We start from the raw sequence: 13,285 nt of genomic DNA on the forward strand, positions 1-13,285 counted from the left end.
ACACGTGGGGCAGCAGCGCTGACGAAAGCCTCATTTGAGTGGTTCGTTTTTGCACCATTATGATTTACCGCCGCGGAACCGATACGCTTCCGGCTGCGACAGTGCATACCGGTATCCGACTCGTGGCGTCGTGCAACTTGTCTCGGTCGGGCGTAGCAGAGACCGGCTCCCGCGCCCGCCAGCTCTGTTGAAGTTTGTATGCTTTAGGAGAGTGCGCATTCGGAAACTTTACCCGAGCTTACTAAAACTTTATGCACTGCGCACAAACTTGTATATGGGCGGACGTATGCAAAACAGTTTCTCCAGGATGCTGGAGGATCTATGGCGCGATCTTGTGTGCGCCTGTTTGGAAGACTGGGTATGCGTTCTTGCAGGCAGGAGTTTCTCCCGGCTTAATTTTTGATTTCAGATTTTCATAAATTCAGGTCTCGGAGACTACCGAGCTCCAAAACCCGAGCCAAAACGGGTTTGCGGCCTTAATTTCGGACGATTCGATTCGATAAGTTATCGCAGGAATTGTGTTGAAAAAAACGTCACTCTTTCTAACGTTGAAAACAACGGGAGCAATCAGGAGCGATGGTAAAGGGCGCAATCAATGGCAATCAAAGTCTTCGTACCCCGACGTCAAAAGCGTACCCCAACGTCAACGTACGTACCCCTGCGTCAGCGCCGCACACTTCCGAAATGGCGTCGGTGCTGCTGCTCCGCCGGCCGCTGCTAGCGCGCAAGGCGCCGCGCGCGCTGTCCGGCGCCCTCGCCACCCGCGGCTTCGGCACCTCCGCCGATGCGGCGCCGCGCCGCGTGTGCGTGGTGGGCTCAGGCCCCGCGGGCTTCTACGCGACCAAGTACCTGCTGAAGGAGCACGGCGGCGCGCGCGTGGACATGCTGGAGGCGCTGCCCACGCCCTTCGGCCTCGTGCGCTCGGGCGTGGCGCCCGACCACCCGGAGGTGAAGAGCGTCATGAACGACTTCGACAAGGTGGCGGCCGACGCGCGCTTCCGCTTCCTGGGCAACGTGCGCGTGGGCGCGGACGTGACGCTGGCCGAGCTGCAGCGCCACTACCACGCCGTGGTGCTGGCCTACGGCGCCGCGGGGGACCGCGAGCTGGGCGTGCCGGGCGAGCGGCTGCGCGGCGTCCTGTCGGCGCGCAGCTTCGTGAACTGGTACAACGGCCACCCGGCCTTCCGCGCCCTGGAGCTGGAGCTGCAGCTCGCCGAGACGGCCGTCGTCGTGGGCCAGGGCAACGTGGCCGTGGACTGCGCGCGCATCCTGACCAAGGACGCGGACGAGCTGGCCACGACGGACATCGCCGCGCACGCCGTGGAGGTGCTGCGCCGCAGCGGCGTCAAGAAGGTCTTGCTGCTCGGGCGGCGCGGCAGCGCGCAGGCCGCCTTCACCATGAAGGAGATCCGCGAGCTGACCAAGCTGGACGGCGTCGCGTGCGTCGTGGACCCGGAGGACATGAGGCGCAGCTTGACGCCCGCGTCCGAGCAGGAGATCAAGGAGCAGCGCGCGCGCAAGCGCATGAACGACCTGCTCGCCAAGGCCGCGGAGCAGTTCGAGAGCGTCACGGACGCCAAGCGCGTCGTGCAGATCAAGTTCTTGAGCTCACCTGCCGAGATTCTGGCGGATGAGAACGATCCCACGAGAGTGGGCGCCATTCGTGTCGAGAAGACCAAGTTGGAGGGCGAACCCAACCAGCAGCGCGCTGTGGGGACCGGGGAGTTCGAGGACATCCCGTGTGACCTCGTGCTACGCAGCATCGGATACAAGTCGCTGCCTATCGAGGCGGACGCACCTTTCGACAACCGACGCCACGTGGTGTCGAACGACCAAGGACGAGTTGTCACGACCTCAGAGAGTGGGGAGAAGCAGCCCGTGGTGGGCTTGTACTGTACTGGATGGGTGAAGCGTGGGCCCTCTGGTATTATCGGCACGAATATTGTGGACGCACGGGAAACGGTTAGCTGCATTGTTGAGGACTTTGCGGCAGGCAACTTCCTTCACAGTGAGGTAGGCGCTACGGAGGATTTGGGTGGTTTGGAGGCTGTGGAGAAACTCATCAAAAAGCGTAACCCGGACAAGCAGCTGGTCAGATGGGCTGACTACGAGCGACTTAATGCTGAGGAAAACCGCCGCGGCGAACTCGTTGGGAAGCCTCGTGAAAAGATCACATCCGTCGCGGAGATGCTGACCGTTGCGAAGAGTGCCAATTGATGATGTCTATCATAGCGGGGCAATTAGACCCTTAGCCCGTTACGATAGAACAGCACTCAAGGCATGTCTTGTTGTCTTGTCGATGACAAAGCGCCATGGTACCTCAGCTTCTAGAGCCATTGCGCTCGTTTTGGCGAGTAAGAGCAGCATTGGCGGCTTTCAGCGCGCGAGTTTTCTTGTGCTGCAGTATCATGGCAATTAAAAAATGCGTGTAAGCATCGTCTTCATCATACTCAATCGTGGACATTTGGAGTGGCATACCTCTTCTTCCAGCAATCTCATCAGGCGTCGGCACTCCAGTGAGTCCTCACTGCTGTCGTCGTCGTGATTCACTACTAATGGAGGTCGAACTGCGTTGGGCCGACCGTCGAATGCAATGTTTTCGTTGTCGTCCACAGTGAATGGATCAATGAAGGGCTGGTTCACCCTGTCTCGAAGAGCTGCTGCGTACGTAGGCTTTGTTCGTCGCACTGGGGCCGATAAGGGTCGCGCTGGTTTGATTCGATCCATTACGGATGGGATTGAAGCAGCTGAGCGCGGGTGCTGCAAAGGAAGTCGAGCTGCTGCTGTCGCCATCTAATAACACCCGCACAGCAACGCGCCTGGTTAGACGTTTCCGCTAGTATCAACGATGTGCAATGACGTCTACAGTAGTCGGCCCATACAATGGCTTTCACGTGCCGCAGCTTGTTTGGGTCCGCCAGAATATTTTTTGGGAGTGCAAAGGTTCTGGAGCAATATCGTCATGGTTAGATGGTTAGATGCACTGCACACGCCAAGGGAATGGATTCTCAGTTCCGTACCTTTGACTTGTATCGACAGCACTAACTAGCCGCCCGACATACGTGTACAGCTCCAGGCAGTCCTCACGGATGTTCTAACCACACGAACAACGTTAAGTTTGCCAAGGCCACATGACGCTGTCAAATCACATACATCCATCGTCTCCGTCGTGGTCAGCTGCATCTGTTGTAGTTTCAGATTTGTTTCGTTGAGCTCGTCCGTCTTGTTTTTCAAGGACTGCTCATACTGTTCGAACGCAGTTACTTCTTAGCAAAATACTTACAGTTGAGATAAAGGGTTTTCAACTAACCTGTTGTCGGATAAGAGCGACTTCATTCTCTTTTGACCGCTGCACGGAGGCCACATGCTGACGTAGTTTCTGCGCACACAGGAATGATAAACCGAATAGGTGAGAGATATGTCAAGTTTTCACGAAGTAAAGCATGCACCACAAACCTGATCAAACTGCTTTTCATGATCTTTTGAGCTTCCGGTCGCGTCTACTGGGTTGATTGTTGAGGTTGAATACTGTTGGAAGGGATTCTGGTTGCTTACTCCAACGTGCGTCTGGTTATTTCGGCTGAGAAGGTCCTGCATTTCTGCTCGATGTCGAGCGGCTTCCGATGCCAAAGCCCGCTCATACTCGCTCGACTTTTGCTGTAAGCATCCTTCCAGCGAAGCAATCCTTCGCTTCTGCTCGTTAATGACTTGTCGGGCATTCTCCTTATCCTTCTTTGCTTCCGTCTAGAAGGAGCAGAAGGATAGGGCGGTCTGTTAACGGAATAGCAGCACAAACAACCAAATGTTCGCATGGCTTACCACAACTACCGTAAAATTGCTTTTCGCGTTGGCATACTTCTGTCGTAAGCGATCGCGATCAGACCTAGCGTTTTCAGCTATCATAACGCAAAGTGGTGGCTAGGAGTGTTGCAGGTTTGTTTTCACGCACACGAATATACAAACGTACCGTCAGTTCTCAATAAACTTTGAACATGTCCTGTAGGCCCAACATGCCTACTCTTGAGGAATGCACTGGAGGCCGGGAGATGATCTCCTTGATCGTCATCGGCAAACACTGATTTCAGCACCAGCCCATCCTATGTGCACGGTACACAGTGAGTTTGAACCCCACCCTAACATAATTCACTCAGAACGACATACCGCAAACTTGATCTCGCCGCTTTCTGAGATCTCTTCGGCCTGAAACCCGAGCTCGTTCAGTGTAGCGACAAACCTATTGTTGTACTCGGCGCGCAATCCCTCCACCTGTCGACGCAAAATGCTGAGCTCTTCTTGAAGCTTACGAATGCGTCGGTCCTTGTCTGCAATGGTACCGTTGATATGATTCACGCGTGGCTGTTCACAGCATTCCTGTGTTAGTGATGATTGAGATGAACTTACACCTACAAGACTTGCCTGGTTCTGAACCGATCGACAACGGTTAGCAAATTGCAAGGTACCCAAGCATTCTTCGTAATGCTCTTTCATCGGGTGGATCGTTGCAATTAGTGTAGTAAAGCAATTTCCGCCTACGAACAACGAACGTTAACACTCTGAATAAGCTACCAATTCAGCAATTCTGGTCATCTACGAACCGATACTATTTTGCAGAAGACGCGTGAGTTTTGAGTCTCGGTACGGGATATAATTGTAGCCGCTCTCTGGATCCAATGACATCACTACTTTGCCAACTGCGCTCAAGCTTGAGTTAATGTGTAATGCCTCTTTGAGACGCTGACCATCAGATTCGCTTTTCTTTAAGCGTTCAGACCTGATGCAGGCGAGGTAAGCACATTCGTGGCAACACTCGGTTGTTTTGCAAAACCAGCACGTACCCCGCGAGGTCAACCATGTTGAGCATCCCGTAGGTCACTTCCTCTGTGTCTCGAACTTCGACAATTCAACAAAGCCAGCATTAATTCAAATCAAGTTAACTCGCAGCGCTAGCAGTCTGGACTTGCAGCAGTACCTTGTTGAAACACGTGGATAGTAAAAACAGTGTGCGATCGCGACGACACTGCGTTCATCTTGGTCTCGTGGGTAGATCTAAGTTTCAGCCCGCATTGCACAATAGCATCCACTTCTTCCCTGGAAGCTACGGTAACCATGGACAAGTCCTTCACAAAGACTCTGCCTTGTGCATCTTCGTGGATCTCAAAGTTTGCTAGATTAAGAAGCCCACAAACGGTCACAACGATTCGTAGTCCAAGCATCACAAGTTGTACTTTTGTACCTTTTTCATAATCGTAGTCTTCCTCCGTTCGTGGCGGATTCGAGCTGAAGCTACATTCAAAGAACACACATCAAGCGGTGTGAGGGATGAAGCCGAGGTGTGACAAGTCTGTTAGCCTCCGACGTACCTTACAGCACTCTCAGTTCGTGGAATCTGCTGTTGTTGCTACTCATTGAAATTCTCAAGATCAAATACAATACACTAATTTCTCACACCGGATGCGAATCGCCTACCTGACGAAGAAACCATTCAGCGCTACTTGACGTCTGATACGACACCGGCCGCCCTGTTTTCCTGAGGTAACTGTAATTTTGTCAGTAGAAAGCAACATGGCGAAGAATTGAAGTAACCTGTAAGTTTTCTTTATGCAATACTTACGCTCGGGCAAGGTCACGAACTCTATCGCAGTAGATTTCCAGAAAACTGACGACAAGGGTCACTTCCTATATCAACAAAACACGCTGTCAAGTTGAAACCCGTGCTCGGGTCTATGGTACTTAACGCACTTTGGATTTGCTGGTCTGGCGGTTAACCATATCGAAGAGATACTCAATCGAACGCGAAAGCAGCCCTGCCTTGTCTCCACCGGGCTCGCCAAAAATGCTGTGCATGGAGATGCCAATTTGGTTATCTGTCTTGCTTACCACTACAGTGGAAGTGATAAAAACTCGGATCCAATGGTGTACCTGAATGTTTTACCGGAGCCCGTTTGTCCGTAGGCGAAGCAGCAACTATTGATGCCCTTCAAGGCGTAGTCCACTAAACACTTACTCGTCTGATCACGCGTGACGACACAAAAAACGCATCAGTTTGACGATAGATATCATGCATATGCAGGAAGGTGACACCACACCGCTTCAAACAGGGTTTCTTGGGTTGTGTCTGTCCAGTATATCTATCACAGACACAATCCGGTAAGGGTTGATACCACACAGAAGCATTACCATGACCTACATTGTCGAAGCTGAACGCGTGGTTTCCGTATTGCATTCGTTCTGTGTCCTAAATACCGTCAAGCATGCACGTCAGTTCGGCTAACTACGAGACTGTCCAGCCAACCGTTAGTACCTTGATCACGATGTTGCTCGGAGTCTCTTTCTTGCGCTCAAACATGTCTTCGGGGGCATTTTGGCCGTCAGCGCAAGGTCTAGCGCGAACATACACCTATAGTAACAATAAGATCGAAGCGAGTTAGACACATATATGGAGGCGGAAGACAGCACCGACGGCTGTCTTTTTCTCATCAACCGAGGATCCGAGAGATAACCTTGACGTTTGCGTTGCCGAGCAACCGGGTGTAGTCTGTAGTGACCTTATGGTCCATGGTGAAAGCGTCTGCTCTTGGATCTCTTCGGCAGCCGCCTTCGCTGGAGTTCCGAGGAAGTATTTCCAGTAACGTTTCAAAAGAAGCGCGTAGTTGCGCCTCTTCATTTCGCTGCTACGATGGGGCTTACCGATGTATCGAACAACTCAGTCGAGTACTTGCATCATGTGCTCGCGCACATCCAGAAGCTGAGCACCCAAGCTTGTGGCGAGGGCAACGCCAGTAAGCACTTGCAAATTCGGGTCACGCACTGGCTTCGGAAGCTCCGCGGTCAGCCTACATCGAACCCAACGTGGTTGAAAAGCGTATTGGAATATGCCAACGTGCTGCTTCAAATGCTGCTGGAAGGCGTACGTATGGAAGCACTCTTGATGTTGCCGTGTCTGCACAATAATTGATGATGAGCCATTTCAGGTGATTGAGGAGCCTTTTACGAAAATGCCGCCCCAGGGCCCGCTGGCAGCCCTACCGAGGTATCAGGTGAGCCTACACATTTTTCGATGCGTAACTTGGTACCTAGTGACGTTCGGTCCACGCTCAGTCAGTTTGGTGGTTGTACGAGAGCAGGTTGCAAGGTTGGCAAAGGTAGCCAGGCAATTCGTTCGCGGGTCGGCGGGTCAAGCGCGATCAACGCAGCACGCAGCAGCAAAAACTCGCCTTCATGCTGCTCGCAATAGCTCCTACGAAGAGAATCAACGGGTCGTAGCTGTAACTCGCAAGGTGAGTAAACAGATACAGACTCAAGAGCAAGACGATCAGTGGGAGTGGCAGCGTGTTTGGAAGGGTGCATTCGACAAAATGCACATGCAGCTACAGCAAAAGACGGAGGAGACTGAAGCACTCGCCACCGAGAACAAGGTGCGCTCTCTCATGTCACCGCCTACCAGTTTGCTAGTCTTATTAATCAAGTTGTATATGTCTGCAGGAGTTGCAATCTGTCGTTGCAGGCTACAAGAAAGCTCTGGAGGAGGTTGAGCGGGCCCAACGAGACGTCGAGGCCAAGCACCTCGCAGAGATCGAAAATCTCCGAGCCGTGCACTCGTTGGAGCTATCGAACCTGCAGGCTAGACATCGGCAAAAACTCCAGGAAGCGACACTGCAGAACGATGAAAAGCTGCTCAGCAGACGACGAGAAAGCCATTTCATCCGACCAGCAACAGCCACCACGGTGCGACTGCAGAGAATGTTTTTATTCTGGCCCTGGTCCTCTAACTATACTTTGTCTCGTTATACCAGCCGCAACAGGAGAATGCCACCGCCGACTTCCTGCAGTACATCGACGCTTTCTACTCGTCCACACTGCACCTCACGGCCCAGAACAAGGCTTGACGAGCAAGCTACGTGGCACTTTTCAGTACCTCCGTCTCACTTGAATACAGTATATTTTTATACAAATTTCAAGATAAAGTAACGGACCCCGTCGAGACGGTATCATCATTGTGCGATAGAGACAAGAAGAGCAGCAGAGGAAGCGCATCATGTCGACCAAGACGTTGCAGGGAGATCCGCGCCGCCCCGGCGACCTGCACCCGTTCGTGCGCGAGCAGGTGGATCCTGACGAGGCCCCCGGCGACTGGTACGCCTTCTTCTCGCTCGTGCTGGGCTTCCTCGCCTTTACCATGAAGGTGCGTCCTCCCCTGGTGTAGTGGTATCAATTCCTAGTATTTAGGGCCCACTAATGCTGAACTTCTGTTGGTTGATGCTGTGTCTCACAGTGGAAGGAGCTGGCGTGGGGCTCGCTGCTGCTGTGCGTGGGCTCGTTCACCAACATGAAGTCGCAGGACATGAACACAACGCAGGTGGCCATGTCCTTCTTCTTCTCCACGAGCGCACTCGTGTCCGCCTACATGGGCACTATGCGTCCAGGCATGCCCATGCCCCCGTCGGCCCAGTCAGTCCAAGCCCCGGCCCCGTAGACGGGAGCGGTGGAGAGAATAGGAAAGTATACCCCCGCAGAGAGCAGACCCAGGCATGTGGCGTGAAGTGAAGGCGGAGGGAGCTCCTGCTGTAAGGAATGGAAAAACCAAAAGCTGTTTGGTATCTGTGCTTGGTTGCTGTGGTCTTGGTGGTTGACTTTTGGCGGTTCAAGTGTACCAGGTAACGACCGAGCGGTGCTATTTCCGAGGACTAACTGGCTGGCTGACTGCAGGGTGCTATGACTCCTGCAACGATTGCTGCCGGACAATGACAATTGGCTTCCATGATGCGCAACCTGAGACGCTCGGAGAGGAAGCTGCACGGACGAAGGACTCCTCTCCCCGTGACGATGCAGATGCGTATCAAAATGCTAGTCGGGATGCTGCGGCTGTGCTGCCTCAGAAGCTCTTGATGAAGCGGCCACGCGGACCTCCACCAGCGACGTCGACTGCTCCAGCGCCAAGAATCCTGCCACCAATTAGACCACCAAGTTCTGGCACCGCCGCTACAGTCTCGACGATGACGCTGGAAGAAAAGCAGCAGCGGCAGATGCATTCATTCTTGCGCAATTTCCTCGCTGCAGGTGAGAGCGGCCGCTTCCAACAGGTGATCGACCTTCATCAGCACGGGATCGACACGGGTATTACTGTCACGGACGCGACGCTCCAGGAAGTGGTGCTCACAGTGCCGAATTTGCGCGGTTTGAATCTTTCGGGGTGCTCGCATATAACTGACGCGGGGCTTTGGGCTGTGGCTCGACACTGCCAAGCACAGCTGGATACGATATACCTGGCCCAGTGCGAGAAGGTGACAGAACTTGGTCTTCGTCTTCTCGCGCACAATTGCAAATTAGTGCTGGTGGACCTCAGTGATTGTCCACAGCTTAATGACGCTGCACTGCAGACGCTAGCAGCAGGATGCTGGATGATCGAGACGTTCATCATGAAGCGGTGCCGGGGAGTCTCCGATGCTGGTATCGTCAAAATCGCTCAGTGCTGCAGGGACCTACGCCACCTGGACGTTTCAGAATGCTCCCGACTCGGTGAGTACGGCGACAAAGCACTTCTTGAAATTGGCAAGTGCTGCCCGAAGCTGCGTGTGCTAGACCTGTTCGGCTGCCAACACGTGCATGACCCGGGTGTCCGTGCGGTTGCAAAGGGCTGCCCTTTGCTGACGACGCTCAAGCTGACTGGGTGCCGAGATGTCAGCAGTGTCGCCATTCGCGCGTTGGCTCAGCAATGTACTCAGCTCGAGGTTTTGTCACTTTCAGGATGCATCAAGACAACGAATAGTGATCTACAACTGCTTGCTACGAACTGCCCGCAACTCACCTGGCTCGATATCAGTGGCAGCCCAAACATTGATGCACGCGGCGTTCGTGCACTAGCTCAGAACTGCACGTCCCTGACGTATTTGAGCTTGGCTGGATGTCAACGCATCGGCGATGCTGCACTGAGTGAACTTACTAGCGCCGGAGCGGGAGGACTCACCAAGTCATTAGGAGAGCTATCCCTCGCAGATTGCCCTCGTGTCACGGAGAACGGAGTCGATGCGCTAACGACTATATGCACCAACCTTATCACTCTCAACCTCACGAATTGCAAGCAGATTGGTCGGAGATTCCTCCAACGACTAATTACGAAGCTTGAATTCGTGCAGTGGGCTACGAGTTTCTTCGGTTATGAGCCCTTACCGAACGCCGCTGAACTTTGCCGCCAGCGTGATCTTCGATTGCTGCAGATACGAAGTGCAATCAAAATTCAGTCGGCGATGCGCGGGTGTCTTGCTCGTGGCGGGCTATGGCAAGCTAAACTCAAGTTTGTTGAGAGGAGAATTCTACCTAAAATCCAGGCTCGTGTGCGCGGGTTCTTAGTCCGGAAGCGCATTGCAGCAGAAAAGAGATACAAACTGGAAGATCATGCTGCACGGTTAATCGGTCGAGCATACCGCGATCTACAGCTTCGCCGGATGCTGGCTCGCGCAAAGCGAATTCGACAAATCAAGGAACATGAGGATGAAGCAGCTCTCATTTTCCAGAAGATATTCCGCGGCTACCGTGACCGTAAACTCGTAGCTAGGATGCGGGACGACATTTATTATGAGCAGCAGTTCCAAGCGCGCGTGTTGGCGATGCAAAATCTGGCCGCTACGAAGTTGCAACGTGCATACCGAGGACACCGAGGGCGGTCCGATGCTGCGATGCTGCGATCTATCAAAGAGGCAAAGCGGCTCCAACACGAGAAAGAAGTTCGCTCAGCGGCATTTATGCAGCGTGTCTATCGGGGTCACAAGGGACGCAAACTCCGAGCTCAACGCCTTGCAGTGCTACTTCACCAGCAACAATGCCATGAAGGTGCCATCAAGATGCAAAAAGTGTTCCGTGGCCATCGAGCACGACGGTATGCGGTGATTCTGCGCACAGAGGCAAATGAACTGCGGATACTCAACGCAGCTCTAACTATTCAAAGGTACTGGCGAGGCATTCGCGACAAACACTTGGCTGCTGTTCTGATAGGGCTGATCAAGCTTAGAGCTAGAGAAAACGAGGCCGCTCATTCGATCCAGGCCGCTTATCGAATGCATGCCTCCCGAGGATTTATGAAGGCAATGAGATTAGCTATGGCTGCACAGTTGAGACGCTTAAAGGCGGCAACAGACATTCAACGTCTCATACGAGGACATCGTGGTCGAGCAGATGCAGAGCTGCGGAGGGAATTGCAGCGATTCCGCCACCAAGCCAAGCCGTTGTTCGCAAAAGAAGCACGGCTGCAAGCGCTAGTAGATGATTTGAACGAGAAAGTGGAGCAGATGCAACGCAAACTCGCCGCAGACGAAGAAGAAGAGCGGGCTCTTACACTGGAGCTCGAGAAGACACTCCAGATCAAGACGAAGTATCACGACTCTAGCCGTATCACAGGAACCCCTCAACGCTATCTGACGCAGTATTTGCAAGTGCAGCTTGCTGACCAACTACGAGCGAAGCGCACAGAAATTGCACTTGATGGACGGGCATTCGAAACACTGACAACGAATCTGAACGATGCACAAAAGCAGTTGAGAGGTGTCAGGAGGGAGCTGGAACCGCTAACAGAGGGCGTCATTAAGAAAACTCGCGAAAGCCGCGTGAAGAGGTTGCAGGATAAAGTTCGCCACGAGCGTCGCGCAGCGGTCACAATCCAAAAAATGTTCCGCGGTTTTCGCGTGAGATCAGCGGTTCGAGAGGGTGGCAATTGCTGGATTCAAATGGTTTCCCCCGACAATGGCCGACCATATTACTACAACGCACTGACAGGAGCCACGCGGTGGCATCGACCATTGGCGATGGACATCTTCAGCGACCAATTTGCAGAGCCTATGAAAGAATCTGTAGAGCATATACCGTCGTCGAGACCGACCCCAACACAACTACAAAGCAGTCAGTACAGTGTCTCTGATCGGGCGAGTGTAAATGCTGACAAACACCACATTCCTCCAAGCAATTGGTACGAAGCTTTTGATGACAAACTCCAAGCGTCATACTACTTCAACAGCCAAACTAAAGAATACCAATGGGATAAACCCGACGCTATCGATAATGCATACTTCACAGACAGTCAATCGTCTCGAAAACGGCGCGAGTGGCTTGAAGAACAGAAAGAAGACGTTGAAGGTCTACTAGCAGCTACACAAGTTCGTCTGCCGATGCTAGGCCACTGGGAGAGGCGGGTCGACCCGCTGAGCGAGTATGTTTTCTTCTATCACCCGCCGACAGGAGTGATTAAGGCGTCGCTGTCTCCACGAAGTGTACATGCCTCATTGGGAGACACCACCATGAATTCGCGCCGTTCTGCTCGCAGTATCGGCACTTCCCGCTCTCTTCATTGGCAGTATCGATATGGCTACGAGTACGATGCTAGCGGAAAGCTAGTCACGAGCTCTAGATCGCAACAGCGACCTATCTGGACGGAGCATACCGACCCGGACAACGGCATGGCTTACTACTACAACGCCCTCACGAATGAATACCGGTGGGAGAAACCTGAAGACTCCGACGTAGCCTATGAGGCATTTGCAAGTGGTCTCAGCGCGAGTAGCTCCGCTCGCAAGTGGTTTGACATGGCTCATCAAAAGGTTAACGTGGACGGCAGCAACTCGCTCACGACCCGGTCGTCAAAATCACGCGCCCTTGGTAAGAAGTGGGTCGAGTTGGTCGACCCTGAGACGCAAAACACGTATTACTACAATGAAGTGACGGGTGAGTCGAGGTGGTCTCTTTCGCCACGCAGTGCTCGCGACACTTCCGACACCGAAGACCAGATTTCGTTAGCCCTTTTCGCACAGGTGAAGCAGCTTCGTGAATCTGCAGTGCCTTATTCGTCACGAGACCAGCACATGAGCTGGCTGGAAGCAGCTATCGCCGAGAAGGACTGGAAAAAAGCTGATGCGATCGTCCAGCAGATCTTCATCCGTGAGCAGAGCCAAGCTGTGACTGAGCGCAAAGCGAGAGAAGAAGCGGCGAGAGCAGCGAAGGAGTTTGTCAGCACCAACACCGCACAGGCCAGCACCACTGATGTGACTCCGATTGCGTGGATTGAGTGCCGAGACGAAAACAGTGGTGCCACGTACTACTACAACCAGGTCACAGGAGAAACAAGCTGGAGCAAGCCATCAACAGCGCTCGCAGGAGGTGCGCTAGCTAGTCAATGGGAAGCGATGCAGGATAGCGATGGGAAAACATACTACTACAACTCGATAACAGGCGAGACCGCATGGACACAACCGTGAAGCAGGAAGGAAACTTCATTAGCCCACTGTACAAATTACTCACCACA

General features: G+C 53.2%; 6 protein-coding genes across 6 annotated transcripts; 5 read left to right on the forward strand and 1 right to left on the reverse strand.

Moving 5' to 3' along the window:
- Window positions 1–684: 684 nt before the first annotated feature.
- IUM83_09329 (NADPH:adrenodoxin oxidoreductase) lies at window positions 685–2,217 on the forward strand (the record flags this gene model as incomplete). The annotated part of the gene is made up of 1 exon (XM_067933762.1): window positions 685–2,217. One exon carries the CDS (start codon window positions 685–687, stop codon window positions 2,215–2,217), a length of 1,533 nt encoding a protein of 510 aa, XP_067786604.1.
- A 103-nt stretch (window positions 2,218–2,320) lies between these two features.
- IUM83_09330 (Kinesin-like protein) lies at window positions 2,321–6,557 on the reverse strand (the record flags this gene model as incomplete). The annotated part of the gene is made up of 24 exons (XM_067933763.1): window positions 2,321–2,398; window positions 2,479–2,793; window positions 2,883–2,946; window positions 3,021–3,094; window positions 3,154–3,246; window positions 3,311–3,379; window positions 3,457–3,744; window positions 3,820–3,896; window positions 3,968–4,097; window positions 4,162–4,356; window positions 4,417–4,529; window positions 4,596–4,771; window positions 4,836–4,890; window positions 4,970–5,164; window positions 5,234–5,283; window positions 5,361–5,398; window positions 5,467–5,536; window positions 5,612–5,676; window positions 5,740–5,836; window positions 5,920–6,008; window positions 6,087–6,128; window positions 6,188–6,235; window positions 6,302–6,397; window positions 6,501–6,557. 24 exons carry the CDS (start codon window positions 6,555–6,557, stop codon window positions 2,321–2,323), a joined length of 2,574 nt encoding a protein of 857 aa, XP_067786518.1.
- A 798-nt stretch (window positions 6,558–7,355) lies between these two features.
- Window positions 7,356–7,886, forward strand: IUM83_09331 (WEE/WEE1 protein kinase; the record flags this gene model as incomplete). The annotated part of the gene is made up of 3 exons (XM_067933764.1): window positions 7,356–7,415; window positions 7,483–7,725; window positions 7,794–7,886. 3 exons carry the CDS (start codon window positions 7,356–7,358, stop codon window positions 7,884–7,886), a joined length of 396 nt encoding a protein of 131 aa, XP_067786685.1.
- A 149-nt stretch (window positions 7,887–8,035) lies between these two features.
- Window positions 8,036–8,473, forward strand: IUM83_09332 (Protein Asterix; the record flags this gene model as incomplete). The annotated part of the gene is made up of 2 exons (XM_067933765.1): window positions 8,036–8,182; window positions 8,273–8,473. 2 exons carry the CDS (start codon window positions 8,036–8,038, stop codon window positions 8,471–8,473), a joined length of 348 nt encoding a protein of 115 aa, XP_067786517.1.
- A 520-nt stretch (window positions 8,474–8,993) lies between these two features.
- IUM83_09333 (Leucine rich repeat protein) lies at window positions 8,994–9,766 on the forward strand (the record flags this gene model as incomplete). Its single annotated transcript, XM_067933766.1, has 2 exons — window positions 8,994–9,667; window positions 9,745–9,766. 2 exons carry the CDS (start codon window positions 8,994–8,996, stop codon window positions 9,764–9,766), a joined length of 696 nt encoding a protein of 231 aa, XP_067786516.1.
- Window positions 9,767–11,795: 2,029 nt separating this feature from the next.
- Window positions 11,796–13,238, forward strand: IUM83_09334 (Leucine rich repeat protein; the record flags this gene model as incomplete). The annotated part of the gene is made up of 3 exons (XM_067933767.1): window positions 11,796–11,840; window positions 12,237–12,985; window positions 13,154–13,238. The coding sequence occupies 3 exons, from the start codon at window positions 11,796–11,798 to the stop codon at window positions 13,236–13,238; spliced, it is 879 nt and encodes a 292-aa protein (XP_067786684.1).
- Window positions 13,239–13,285: the final 47 nt, after the last annotated feature.

Source organism: Phytophthora cinnamomi (assembly GCF_018691715.1).
Source record: "Phytophthora cinnamomi strain GKB4 chromosome Unknown Contig67, whole genome shotgun sequence".
In the NCBI taxonomy this organism is placed as follows: Eukaryota; Oomycota; class Peronosporomycetes; order Peronosporales; family Peronosporaceae; genus Phytophthora; species Phytophthora cinnamomi.